At 42.7% G+C, this 12365-nt stretch overlaps 1 protein-coding gene across 3 annotated transcripts in view; it reads left to right on the top strand.

Moving 5' to 3' along the window:
• The first annotated feature begins 366 nt into the window (after window positions 1-366).
• Window positions 367-12365, top strand: part of IFT122 (intraflagellar transport 122) — a 31915-nt gene continuing 19916 nt past the window's right edge. Inside the window, exons 1-14 of one of the 3 annotated variants that reach the window (XM_026857575.1) lie at window positions 367-480; window positions 1395-1479; window positions 2303-2381; window positions 3170-3246; window positions 3677-3743; window positions 4734-4880; window positions 5762-5911; window positions 6815-6890; window positions 7441-7632; window positions 8347-8485; window positions 9105-9307; window positions 9759-9896; window positions 10233-10397; window positions 11273-11470. In XM_026857575.1, coding sequence (XP_026713376.1) covers window positions 4768-4880; window positions 5762-5911; window positions 6815-6890; window positions 7441-7632; window positions 8347-8485; window positions 9105-9307; window positions 9759-9896; window positions 10233-10397; window positions 11273-11470 — 1374 coding nt within the window. In that variant the 5' untranslated portion in view covers window positions 367-480; window positions 1395-1479; window positions 2303-2381; ... (1 more) ...; window positions 3677-3743; window positions 4734-4767. Of the gene's footprint in view, window positions 481-1394; window positions 1480-2302; window positions 2382-3169; window positions 3247-3676; window positions 3744-4733; window positions 4881-5761; window positions 5912-6814; window positions 6891-7440; window positions 7633-8346; window positions 8486-9104; window positions 9308-9758; window positions 9897-10232; window positions 10398-11272; window positions 11471-12365 lie in introns of those variants that run through there. The other 2 variants (XM_026857573.1, XM_026857574.1) reach the window with 2 other exon arrangements.

Genomic DNA, 12365 nt, shown 5'->3' with positions numbered 1-12365 from the left:
GCCGGCACCGTCCCGGGCTCTGCCGCGGGTCCCGGGCTGGGTGTCCCTTCCCCTGGCCTTCCCCTCGGCCGGCTAGCCGCGGGCGGGAGCGGCTGCGTTCCCGCGGCCTCCTGGGCGGTACCGGTGCTCCCGGGACGCGGCGTCTGCCTGGGGGGGTTTCTGCTTTTTTCACTTCACGTTTAGCCCGAGCCCAGGGCGCGGCCCCGAGCCTCGGTGGTGGGCAGAGGCAGCACAGGGGGACCCTCACGGAGGGGCCGCCGGGTCCGGGGAGGTTTCTCAGGAATCAGATACACTCTCATGCCCGGTTAACGGTTCTGGGTATGTGGCATCCTTGAGGTTAAAGGAAATTTATCTTCTGCCTACTAATACGGGGTTTTCTTGGGGGGCTTTGTTGTTCTTGTTTTCTTCTTTAGTATTTATGATCTCGCATTCAAACCGGATGGGACTCAATTGATAATTGCTGCTGGAAATAGGCTGCTGGTAGGGAAACTTCTTTTTCCTCTTGCAGTTACAGCTGTACAAATACGATTTCTTTCATATTAATTTATGAATATAACCTGTCAAAAATCCTCTTATCTCTACTCGTCCAGCCTCATATCTACATACATATTAATGCATGCTAACTGTAAAGTGTTTTTGAAGCTTTTTAATGTTTCTTACCAAGTTTTAAGCTCTTACTTTCAAAAGTAATGAGATTTAATTTCCTTGCATCATCTTATCTTTTTGCACCTCACCCGGTAGTTTGAAATCCATTAACCTGCACCCGAGAGCGCAGTGGCATGGTATACAAGCACCCGAGAGCGCAGTGGCATGGTATACAAACACTACGTTGGCACAACTTTCACACGGATCTCTGTGAAAAGGGGAAGCAAACTCAAACTCATATCCCTGCCTTCTGAGAATCTGTGGCTAAAGCTTTGAGTGGGTCCCTGGGTCCCCAACCCACCCGGGGTTCCCGCTCCGAGGGGCGGGCGCAGGGACTGGCGTAGCGGGTGCTGCCCGTGCTGCGGTGCGGGACCCCGGGGCTTGTCACTGGCAGGGCTGCAGGGATGGGGTGGCTGGGGATGGGCCTTTCCAGTACCTTGTCATGTTTAAACACCTAAGGTGCGGAAAGATGGGAAGGAAGTAAAACAAGCTGGCCAAATGAGCCGTGGGGAAATTTCTTTTGTGTGTGTAATTTTCTAATGCCGAGCCTCCTTTCATTCTGAGGAAGAATTATGTTAGGGAGAGCTGCTGCTGTACTCTAAAACTGTCTTGCACAGACTGTATGCTACGCAAAAAAGCAAACACAAAGTGTATAATCTTGTTGGCCTTCAGCAATTTTATATCCTAGTCCTTCCTGGAAGATTTTTTAGGTATGTTTGTATTTGTATTTCCCCCCCTTGTTTAAACAGGTATATGATACTTCTGACGGAACCTTAATTCAGCCTTTGAAAGGACACAAGGACACTGTGTACTGTGTGGCTTATGCTAAAGATGGTAAATATCTCTTTGTGGGGCTCTGTTAGTCTGGCTCGTAACATGCCTGTCTTCCATCTCTTGTTGCCGGTTAATCAGTACAGAAGTCGGGGTTGTTTCAGGAGCAGTATTCTGAATGTGTATGAGCGCTGGTGGGTTGGTTGGTTTTCAACAGAGAGTTTGAGCTGCTCCACAAACACTACGTGCAGATCTCCTGTATTTTACACGTAAGGCTGCCTGTTAATCCAAGAACAGCAGTCCCTGCTTCCCTTCCCCTTCTGCTTCAGTGATGGTTGAATTTATGTTTGTGGGGTAACAGGAGGAGTTTTACCCCAGAGATTCCTCTTTCTAGTACTCCACCTGCCCCTGATTTTTATTCCCGTGGCTTCTCTATCCCAAAGCTTCCAATCTCCCGATCCTTCACATGTTGCCACGCTCACTACAGACCTTATTCTGCTTCCACTTCTTTCACTGTCTCTGATTCTCATTCTGTGGGGATTCACTGTGGACTCGGAGGGCTTCCTCTCAAATACTTCTGTTTAAGTTACAGGGGATACTTGTGAAAATGCACTGGTTTTCCCTTGACACTGTTAACATAAACCTCCAGCTGTGCCTGGCAGGGTTGGAAGGACGCGCTGGGCTTTGGCACTCTGAGGGAGTAGCAGAGTCATGGGAGTTCCAGGTAGCTGGGGAAGCACAGTCACATCAAGACACTTGCAGTGTTGGGTCCCTTGTTACTTGAGCCGTGTCAAGTATAAGAACTTCTTGCTCTCTCTTTGATTTGACTATTTGGAGTGAAAGCGATTCTTCTATGTGTGGGATTTAAATTCTATTTAATTCCTAGGCAAACGTTTTGCATCTGGCTCGGCTGATAAAAGTGTGATAATTTGGACTTCAAAGTTAGAAGGAATTCTGAAATACACGTAAGTGGTGCCTTTCAGTTCTGTGCCTCTCAGAAATGGGCTTTGAGTTTGCGCTTCTGCTGTCACAGAGTACGTGCTGTTAGAGCTGGAAGAAGGTTGACTAAGGTCAGAGCAAATGCCAGGGGGGAGCAGGAGAGGGAAGAGGAATAGAACAGAAGTATCAGGATGAGGCAGGAAAGCAATTAAAGGCATGAAAGAGGGTGGGAGGTCTAGATAAATCTCTGAGTTTAGAGGGCTGACAGAGAACTGGGGAAACTGTGTACGTTGAAATAAAGTGAAACAGAATGACTCATCCTGTATAATAAAATTAATATCATTCTGGTTCAAAGACCAAGTTAAATATCAGGTTTGGTACTTTGGGTGTATTTTCATCTTTCTCCTGGTTTTGTTTCTGTCATCCTTCTTAAGTGACATCTTCAGATCCTGTTGCTGAATGTGCGTGCACATTTATTGCTAGTTAGAAAGTACAAGCTAGTGTACTAGTAGGAGCAAACACAAGCATACGTGGTTTAGAATTTGGATGTAACCTTTAATCATATTTCACAAACCACCATCTATGTACATTTTTAGCTAATCTTGATGAAATACAGTGAATCTTTCCACTTAGAGACATTTTTTTAAGGGTTTATTACTGATTCAGTTTACAGTAATTGCAGATTAATTTGATGTAGTATAAACTGATCAAATTATTTCTGGCATCTGGTAGACCTTTCAGCTATCTTGCTGAAAGTCAGAAAAGGGGGCATTTAAGAATGATTTATTGAAATATGATTGTAACTTCGTTCTAGGCATAATGACTCTATACAGTGCGTTTCATACAATCCTCTTACTCATCAGTTGGCATCCTGCTCCTCCAGTGATTTTGGTATGTCTGCTTCCTCTAACTTTTCCATTAAGCCAGTAAATTCTCTTGAAGCTGTATAGTGAAGCTATCTACAGGTAGATGCAGTTCTTTATATCCAGAAGAGGTGAGATATAAAGGTAGCTAAAGTTAAGTAACGTTAGATACTTATTTAAATCACTTAAACTCAGTTGGAAAGGACTGTGTAGTGAGGTGCCACAGGGTGAAGTGTACTACTTCATTACGTTGTTTTTTTGCAGTGATATCCTCTGTATTAGATTTCTTTTCCCGTTTACTGATAAATAATATGTGTTTAAATGTCCTTGTAGCTGTGGATGAGTCTTTGATCCCTCTGAAGTCCCAGCTGAGTTTTCTGACAATATTGGTTTCTGATCTGAACGCTGGTATATGTTCACTTGTAATTTACTTTGGCTTTTTGTTTGCTTTAATCAAGGCTTGTGGTCTCCTGAGCAGAAGTCAGTCTCTAAACATAAAACTAGCAGTAAGATTACTTGCTGTAGGTAAGTTCTAAGGATTACCTGTGTCATTTAAGTTAGTTTCAATACAAACCATTCAAAATACTATGCAAGCTTTACATGAAAATATTGCAGTAGTGCAGTGCGAGGGGAGCTCCCGCCCCGCTGCTCAGCACCAGGGTGCTGGGTGCTGCTTTGCCATTCGCAGCATTAAAGTACCTCAGGAGTGCTTGGAATGCTCCAGGAGGAACATGACTAATATTTATCAAAGGTGATTTGTTCTTTCTTGGGTGGTCTTCTCAGAGAGCTCCCCCACCTCCCTTCCTTTTCCAGTAGCAAAGGCGTTTGGTTTTTATTTGGTGCTGTTCATAACCAGATTCTTCTGAAAGCATCAGAGAGGTGTGTTCTGCTCTTGAGCAAGTGTCTTTAACTTCTCTCTCCCTCTGTTTAGCCATCTTGTACAATAGCAATAAAATGAAGGTAGAGGTAAAATAATTATGCCTTTTGTTTGTAGAGCTGTTCATCCCCAGCGTTGTTGATATTTTCAGTACAAGGAGATATTACAGGGAACCTGAAGCAAGGTTGCATTAACCTGTGTAAAGTCCATCTAACTGCAGCAGAGAGCAGAAACCACGTCTCTTCTGTCCCCCACCGTGCAGTTTTAACTGATCAGTGTCTAAATGTGGCTTTTAAAACAGTCTGGTCTACTGCCAACACTGTCATCCCCCAAAATGTATCTGTTACTTAGCACATGCTAGAAGTATTGCAAGCAGATGATATATCTTTTTTTTTTTTTATTTCTACATTTTTTTTTATTTCTGTATATATTATAAAATGTTCTTGCTGTAGTGCATGCTGTTGCCATAAATGTGGATTTAGATGCATAAACAAACTGTAGGATTACTGGCTACTTCCCAGAACTCCCTCTTCGAAGTATATTTCAATCTATCACTCTATTTGAGTATGCTGTACCATCCCACCTTCCTGCTGCTTGTTTTTAGTAGTTTTCTCTTCAGTATGTGTGTGTTTTACCAGCTGGACAAATGATGGCCAGTACCTTGCTTTGGGGATGTTCAACGGCATTGTCAGCATAAGGAATAAAAACGGTGAAGAGAAAGTTAAAATAGAGCGTACAGGGGGTGCTTCATCTCCAATATGGTCAATTTGTTGGAATCCATCCAGGTAAATAATTTAATTCTTCCTTTTTTTCATGCTGAATAGATAATCCTTGGCTTATTGATTGAAGAAAGGTTTGACTTTTATCCCCGCTGAAACAGATTAATGCCATGCACGTTGCCTTTTTAAAAGTGATTATGTATTGGGGTTTTGGCTTTGCTGCCAGTCTTTAACTGAATGGAGAAACTGGGAACAAGTTCCACTTAGATCTTAGAGTCACTTAGGTTGGAAAAGACATTTAAGATCGAGTCCAACTGTTAACCTAGCACTGCCAAGTCCCCCACTAAACCATGTCCTTAGGAGCCACATCTACACGTCTTTTAAGTACCTCCAGGGAGGCGACTCCACCACTTCCCTGGGCGGCCTGTTCCGGGCTTGACAACCCTTTTGGTGAAGAAATGTTTCCTAATATCCAATCTAAACCTCCCCTGGTGCAACTTGAGGCCATTCCCTCTTGTTCTATCACTTGTTACCTGGGAGAAGAGACCAACCCCCCCCTCTCTGCCCCCTCCTGGCAGAGAGTTGCAGAGGGCCAGGAGGTCTCCCCTCAGCCTCCTCTTCTCCAGACTGAACCCCCCAGTTCCCCCAGCCGCTCCCCAGCAGATCTGTGCTCCAGACCCTGCCCCAGCTCCGTTGCCCTTCTCTGGCCACGCTCGAGTCATTCAATGGCCTTTTTGGGGTGAGGGGCCCAACACTGAACCCGCTCATTGAGGTGTAGCCTCACCAGATCTCAAGAAACATTTCTTTTTTGTGGTGTTTTGGGTTTTTTTTTGGCGGGGGTGTAGGTGGGCAGGTTCTGTTTGGATCAGAGGAGAGAGAGGAGAGCTGTTTTTTCACTTCAGAAGGAGTATTGTCCCAGGTATGTGGATAAACAATCACTGTTGCAGTAGGTGGGGCAGTTTTTGGAGTAGAGCAGATGAACAAGAGGAGTCCGCTCACAGCTATTTAGAGGAGATTCCAGGGCTGAAATCCAGGCCTGGCAGTAGGCAGGAGGGTGAAGGCCATGAGGAAAAAGATCCCTCTATGCATTTAAACTTGTGAGTGAAACTTCAAAAGAATGTCCAGAGAACAGTAATTGACAAAAAGGACCAAGGGCAGAGAGTATTACCCGAGGTACAAAATTAGATACTCAAAAGTTAGGAAATTCTAGATTAATAGTTGCCTGTATGGTCTTAATTTATTCTGCTTGTGTGTGTTCATTATGAGAGAGTTCTTAAAAAATGCTTAAAAGCGTGTTGCTTTTCCCCACAGGTGTGTGCATCACGCGTTGAGCAGCGGGAGGGTGCTTGCTGAACAGCTTTTAGGTGTTTTTGTCTATTCCCTTTTTGTTCAGTTTATGGCTAGAGGCACTATTTGCAGCAGAATCTTCAGATTGCCATCTCCCTTCTTCCTAGGCAAGAAGCTGTGGAGGTGACTCTCATATTTTGCTCCAAGCTGAACAGATCATGTCAGAATACCAGAGTTAACAGATTTGAGGCCTGAAGCCTTTCCTCAGTCTGCTGCTCGTCTCACATGAACAATTTTTAATTTTTTTTCCTGCCTTGCACTGGTAATTGCAGTTGGCTCTCTCCCAGCTGCATCGACTCTGGTGTTATGGTGGCTTTGCACCACTGTAGCTAAAGTCAGAATCGGGGCCCAGGTGCTGCGTCTGGTTGAGGGACCGTCCGCGTCGCTGTGCCCGTGCCTGCGCAGCTGTAGGTGAATCATGCATCAGCTCTGCAGTTACTCCTGGAAAGGAGACTGATTTTCCCTCTGTGTCCCTAAGCTGGCTTCCTTGGTTTTAAGTGGCATGATATATCTGTTGTCCTTTCAGGTTGTGGGTTTTTTAGAGAGTAATATGGAGTAAATTCTGCTATTCTATTACTTGGTTCAGTTGCTCTAAGAAATTTATTAATAAATCACTGTAGAATTACTACATAATTTTTTTCTTTTTTTGTTAGAGATGAACGCAATGATATTTTAGCTGTGGCAGACTGGGGTCAGAAACTTTCTTTTTACCAGCTTAGTGGCAAACAGGTATGTTATAGAAAGTGCATTCGGGAGTGGCAGGGTATTTCTGATTCTATTTTGTGTCCTGTATTCAGAGTGTTTGTATACCAGTGCTTTATTAGCTACGTTAAAAGTTTTCTGTTTTCCCAACCTTTTATGTGTCTGCCCGGTTTTTTTAACCATCTTTTCCTTCAGCTCTTTTTTCTCCCGTGGCAACTCAGATGCTGTCCTACAGTTCTTGTATTAAAGCCCTTATAACATTGCTGGCTTTTGCCGTGTGGTTTACTGGTTTGTAGAGGACATCTTTATAATTTTTTTCAGCTGGCTAGAGAGGGTTTTGTGAGTTGCTTGTGTTTTGAGTAGACTGGGATGGGAAGGATTCTTGGATGTGTTTTAGAATTGCCCTTGGGAATGTTAATATATCCAGTGGTTCTGGGGTATGGAGGAGCCATGCGTGGCCGGAGAGATGAGAAGGATGGTATCAGTGACAGCACTTGTTGCCTTGGGAAAATGTGAAATGATCAATAGTTTTGATTTTTTTATTTTTTTTTTTCCCCTAATTTGTTTTCCCTTGTAGATTGGGAAGGACAGACTGCTCAATTTTGATCCTTGTTGTGTTAGCTATTTTACTAAAGGAGAGTATATTTTACTGGGAGGTTCGGATAAACAAGTTTCCCTCTTCACGAAGGATGGGGTGCGTCTTGGTACCATTGGAGAGCAAAGCAGTTGGGTGTGGACGTGCAAAGTTAAACCAGACTCCAACTATGTGGTAAGTAGGTTTCTCTGACATTTTCACAGGCAATTTGTCGTATAAGTTAAGACCATGAGTTTCAAACTCAGTGGCTTAGTCTAGATTCTCTTAGTGAGGCAGCAGAACCTAAGCAGTGTTTAGTGAGGTCCTGGAAGTACCACCAACGTTAAAAATATCCTGAAGAAGTAAAACTTGGGCTGTAGAAGGCTGTGAATGAGCATAAAACCTGTTTTCTGAAGGAAAGGCATTTGCTGCATTTTGATTAAAAAAGAGGAGGGAAAAGTAGAAAAAATGGGAACCTTCTAGGTTGACCCAATCTAATTTCACGATGGGAAGAAAACATTCAGATCTGTTCGAGTTTCCAGCATTACGCCTTGTGGAAAATGCCTGCAAGGCAACTGTCAGGCTTAAACGCTGCACCATGTGTCCTTGCACAAATGTGAACAGACACAGAGCGAGTTTAAAAACAGTCCCCCCACCCCTCCACAAAACAACCACCAACAGAACCAAGGCAGACCCCACCCGTCCAGCATGCTGCTCTCCGGGGTCTGTGATGAGATCAGCGCTCCTTTTGCTTGCAGTTACCAGGATTTAGGTACAAGCAGGCTGTAATTGGTATCGATCTATACATTATGCAGGAAGGGAACATAACATTTATATAAATGCCACGCGTTTTGCCAATTCTCACCTACATGTGCCGTTTAACTAAAATTATTTTCTTCTTGTGTTCAGGCAGTAGGATGCCAAGATGGAACAATATCCTTTTATCAGTTGATTTTCAGCACTGTTCATGGCCTTTATAAGGATCGCTATGCTTACAGAGACAGCATGACTGATGTTATTGTCCAGCACCTCATCACTGAACAAAAAGGTAATTTCACACTTGCAGTCAGGCCAAAGCGTCACTTGCGTTCTGTTTTGTTGTTGTTGGGGTTTTTTTTAACTAATATCTATCAGAACGTTTGGAATATGTGCTGCATGGACGAGACAGATTGTTGTCACTTTGACAGTAGAACTGAGGAATACTGTTTGCAGGATGAGAGTGTAAACTTGGATTCTGGAGGATCAGCGCTGACAAGCTTAATGAAAGATGTGGGGATTTAAAAGGACGTTGGGAGGGGCAGAGGATTTTAAGATAAGGTTTTAATCTCTGCAAATGAGATAAAAATACTGTACCTCATATTTAGCTTATTTTTCTTACTTGCAGCCTCAAGAATTTGTGCTGGTTTTGTTTCTTTATATCCACTGTCTTTTTGTGGCAAGGAATCAAAGTATTGCTCCAGAATGTGCTGTTGACAAATAATAGAGGGTGATAAATTGTGATGGGGGCAGTAGATTACACAGATAGAAAAACACACATCCAAGCAGGAATCTGCTTTCAGTTTTAGAGGTGCTTTAGAAAGATTCGATTTTAATGTAAGTTTTCTGATTTCTGTATGCATTATTTTCGTGTCAGCCTATACTGTGTTGGTTTTGTTTTTTCTCTCTAGTTAGAATAAAAGGCAGAGAGCTTGTAAAGAAAATTGCAATCTACAAAAACAGATTAGCAATCCAGATGCCAGAGAAAATCCTGATTTACGAGTTATACTCGGATGATTCTTCAGATATGTATTATCGGGTGAAGGAAAAGATTGTAAAAAAGTTTGAATGCAACTTGCTGGTTGTCTGTTCCGATCACATTATTTTATGCCAGGTATGTGCCTTAAAATCTAGAGCGGTCTGGGGTGTGCTGAGGCGGTGAGAGCTGTCGGGGTAGCTGGCAGGAGGAGGCTGCACTGCACAGGCTCCGTCAACCCTTCCCCAAGGGGCCCCTGCGCAGGGCTGCTGTGACACCCAGTGCCACAGGCTGCTGTGATGGGCCACGGGGGGCTCGGGGCCACTACAGCAGCCTCTGGTGAATTCACAGATTAGTGCATAATCCAGGGGAACTTTTGTGTGGGGATGCACTACTACAAAAAGGGGTGGGGGGGTGTTGGGTGTTTTTTCACAGCATTGGAAAACCTTAAAGAATCCTTTTAAATTGACTATTTGACCTCATGATTTTTATACGTAAAAGTAGGCACACGTGCTAGTGTAGGTATAAGCTTAGCACCAGGTTTTATCTTCACCTCCACGCAGTGTTTTGTATGTTTTCGTGTCTTTAGGAGAAGAGATTGCAGTGCCTCTCATTTAGTGGCATTAAAGAACGAGAATGGCTGATGGAATCTCTTATTCGTTATATTAAAGTAATTGGGGGACCTCCAGGAAGAGAAGGCCTCTTAGTTGGTCTAAAGAATGGTCAGGTAACACTTAATGTCTGGTATGTGTCTTTTCACTGTGAATAAAATTGGTTCTGTGCTCTTAGGGGAGGACCTTAGGAGCAGCATGCTCTCTTACAACCTAGAATTTTGAGAGAGTCTCATCTTGTGATTAAAAACTGATTACTTCTGTCTTTCACATTTCCTAGCTCTAAAGTTCATGCAGACATTTTAATGCACAGTTTCTCTGGGAAAAAAAAAAACAAACAAACCAACGATGCAATTGCATGCTTTAAGCAGCATAGAACCTGTACCTGCTATGCTGTTTCTAGTTTTAAGAACAAAAACGGATGGACTGACTTTGGTTTCAAATCTGCCCAGATCCTGAAGATATTTGTGGATAATGTCTTTGCGATTGTCCTGTTGAAGCAGTCCACGGCTGTGCGCTGTCTGGATATGAGTGCATCCCGAAACAAGCTGGCAGTGGTTGATGAAAATGATACTTGCCTAGTATATGATATTCATACCAAAGAGTTATTGTTTCAGGTAAAATTCAAAGGTGTTTTTGTTTTTTGTTTTTGGGTTTTTTTTAAAAAAAAAAAAGAAGAGCAGGAAGTCATTTGGAGCACAGAACATACCAAAAGTGTTGCTGTGCAGAGATTCATGTAACTGTCATTTAAGCCATTAATCACATTGTGTAGGATTTAACTGTGATCTGTTTCTCTGTTGAAACTACCCTTTTAGAGATGATAGACAAGGAATTAGCAGGCAGGAGATATGTGAGCAACAGCTGGATAAAGAGCACTTAAACATGTGACCTTTTCCGTTTAATTTAGAGCTCTGTCTAGTTCCCTTTGAAGCATTACAGTTAATAAGTGTTTTGGCTTTATCATTAGTATAAACAGAATTAAAGCCTAAACTTCTTTGTTGTGTATTCCCAGACTATAAAATGAGTAATCATAATTGTCTCTTCATTGGCAGTTTAGCAGTCGCTCGAAGGGTTTGCCCATTAATGTTCATGAAACATTTTCAGAGAATACTGGATGGAAAGTATGAAGTGCTACAAAGATAGGGTCTGTAACTTTCTTTGTGTAGCGGGCAGAAAAATGACCGATCAAATGTGCTGTCTAACAATGTACTGTGGAATTTTATATTATGTTCTACAGTTTCATAGTACTGATCATTAGTAAATACAAGCACAGACAATTACAGCTGTTTATTAAAATGTGAAATACGTTCCTGTAAATCTGTTTAGGAATATTTTAGGCTTTAGAGTATGACAGAGGTAAATTAAGAAGCGTGTGTGTTTGTGTGCACGCCCAGGCTATAATAGGTCCGGCGTTCTAGCTGAAGGATGCATATTTTGTGGGAAAGGTGATGCGAGTGCATCTGTTGTAATCATCAGTTATTTTGCTCATTAGGAACCCAACGCTAATAGCGTGGCTTGGAATACGCAGTGTGAGGATATGCTTTGCTTTTCTGGAGGGGGTTACCTCAATATCAAAGCCAGTAACTTCCCCGTCCATCAGCAGAAACTTCAAGGCTTTGTTGTGGGTTACAACGGCTCCAAGATCTTCTGTCTTCATGTTTTTTCTATGTCAGCTGTTGAAGTTCCGCAGGTAATCCTTTAATCTCATTAAGTGTTGCTTTGCATTTCATAAACATCAATGTTTAAGAAGTGAAGAAGCTTTTCTGAGATTTACACATATTCCATTACAAAAATGATTGCAGTTCAGTTTCTTCATAGTTATTTAAGTTCTGTTGCATGATCGATTTAATTTTTGTTGATTTGCTGTTAATTAAGCTAACTTCCTTTTTGCTGTTATCGATTGTTTCTAGTTCTCCCTTTCTACTTGCAAATGCACATAGTCTAAAAGCAAAGTTGAAGCTATGGTGTGGGTGTTACCTCTTCCACTATTTTTACTGTAGTATACCTTTTCTTCAGTTTTAATTTCTTTTTTTTTTTATGAGTACATCAAATACTGTCATATTGCTGCTTCCTCTAGATGTGTTTAGGCAATACTTAAGCTGTATATTTTAGTCTGAATGCATGGTATATTCTAAATGTAGATTGACTTCCACAAAACACTATTTCTGCATTATGGGAAGCAATGGAAGAGTTAAAAACAGTCCAAGAAACAAAAAAAAGAGGGGTGAAAAAAAAAATCTGACATGCACCTAAGGGTGGGCAGGATTTGAAACAGAGTCGCTGAAGAAGGCAGAAGTGCCATGTGATTGTGTTAGAGTGGTTACAGGCCCGGGGCGAGGCGTCCCACACACCTAACGTGGGGCTGGCGGGGTGACATCAGCCAGAGCCGAACACCTCTGCTGGGCTGTGGGGTGCTGCAGGCACCAACGTGCTGCTCAGTTACTGCGGAGTATCCCAGAGGCAGCTCTTTCAAAGCCACGCTTTTGGAGGGAGGGGCTACCAAAGAGTGTGTTCTTTTCAGATAAACTGAAGAAAATAACACACAAATGGATCTGTGCGCTGCCTTTGGGTGCAAACCCAGAGTT

The sequence above is a fragment of the Athene cunicularia genome, assembly GCF_003259725.1.
Source record: "Athene cunicularia isolate RWA chromosome 12 unlocalized genomic scaffold, athCun1 chr12_part1, whole genome shotgun sequence".
Taxonomy (NCBI): Eukaryota; Metazoa; Chordata; class Aves; order Strigiformes; family Strigidae; genus Athene; species Athene cunicularia.
This window is presented reverse-complemented; position numbering and strand designations above follow the sequence as displayed.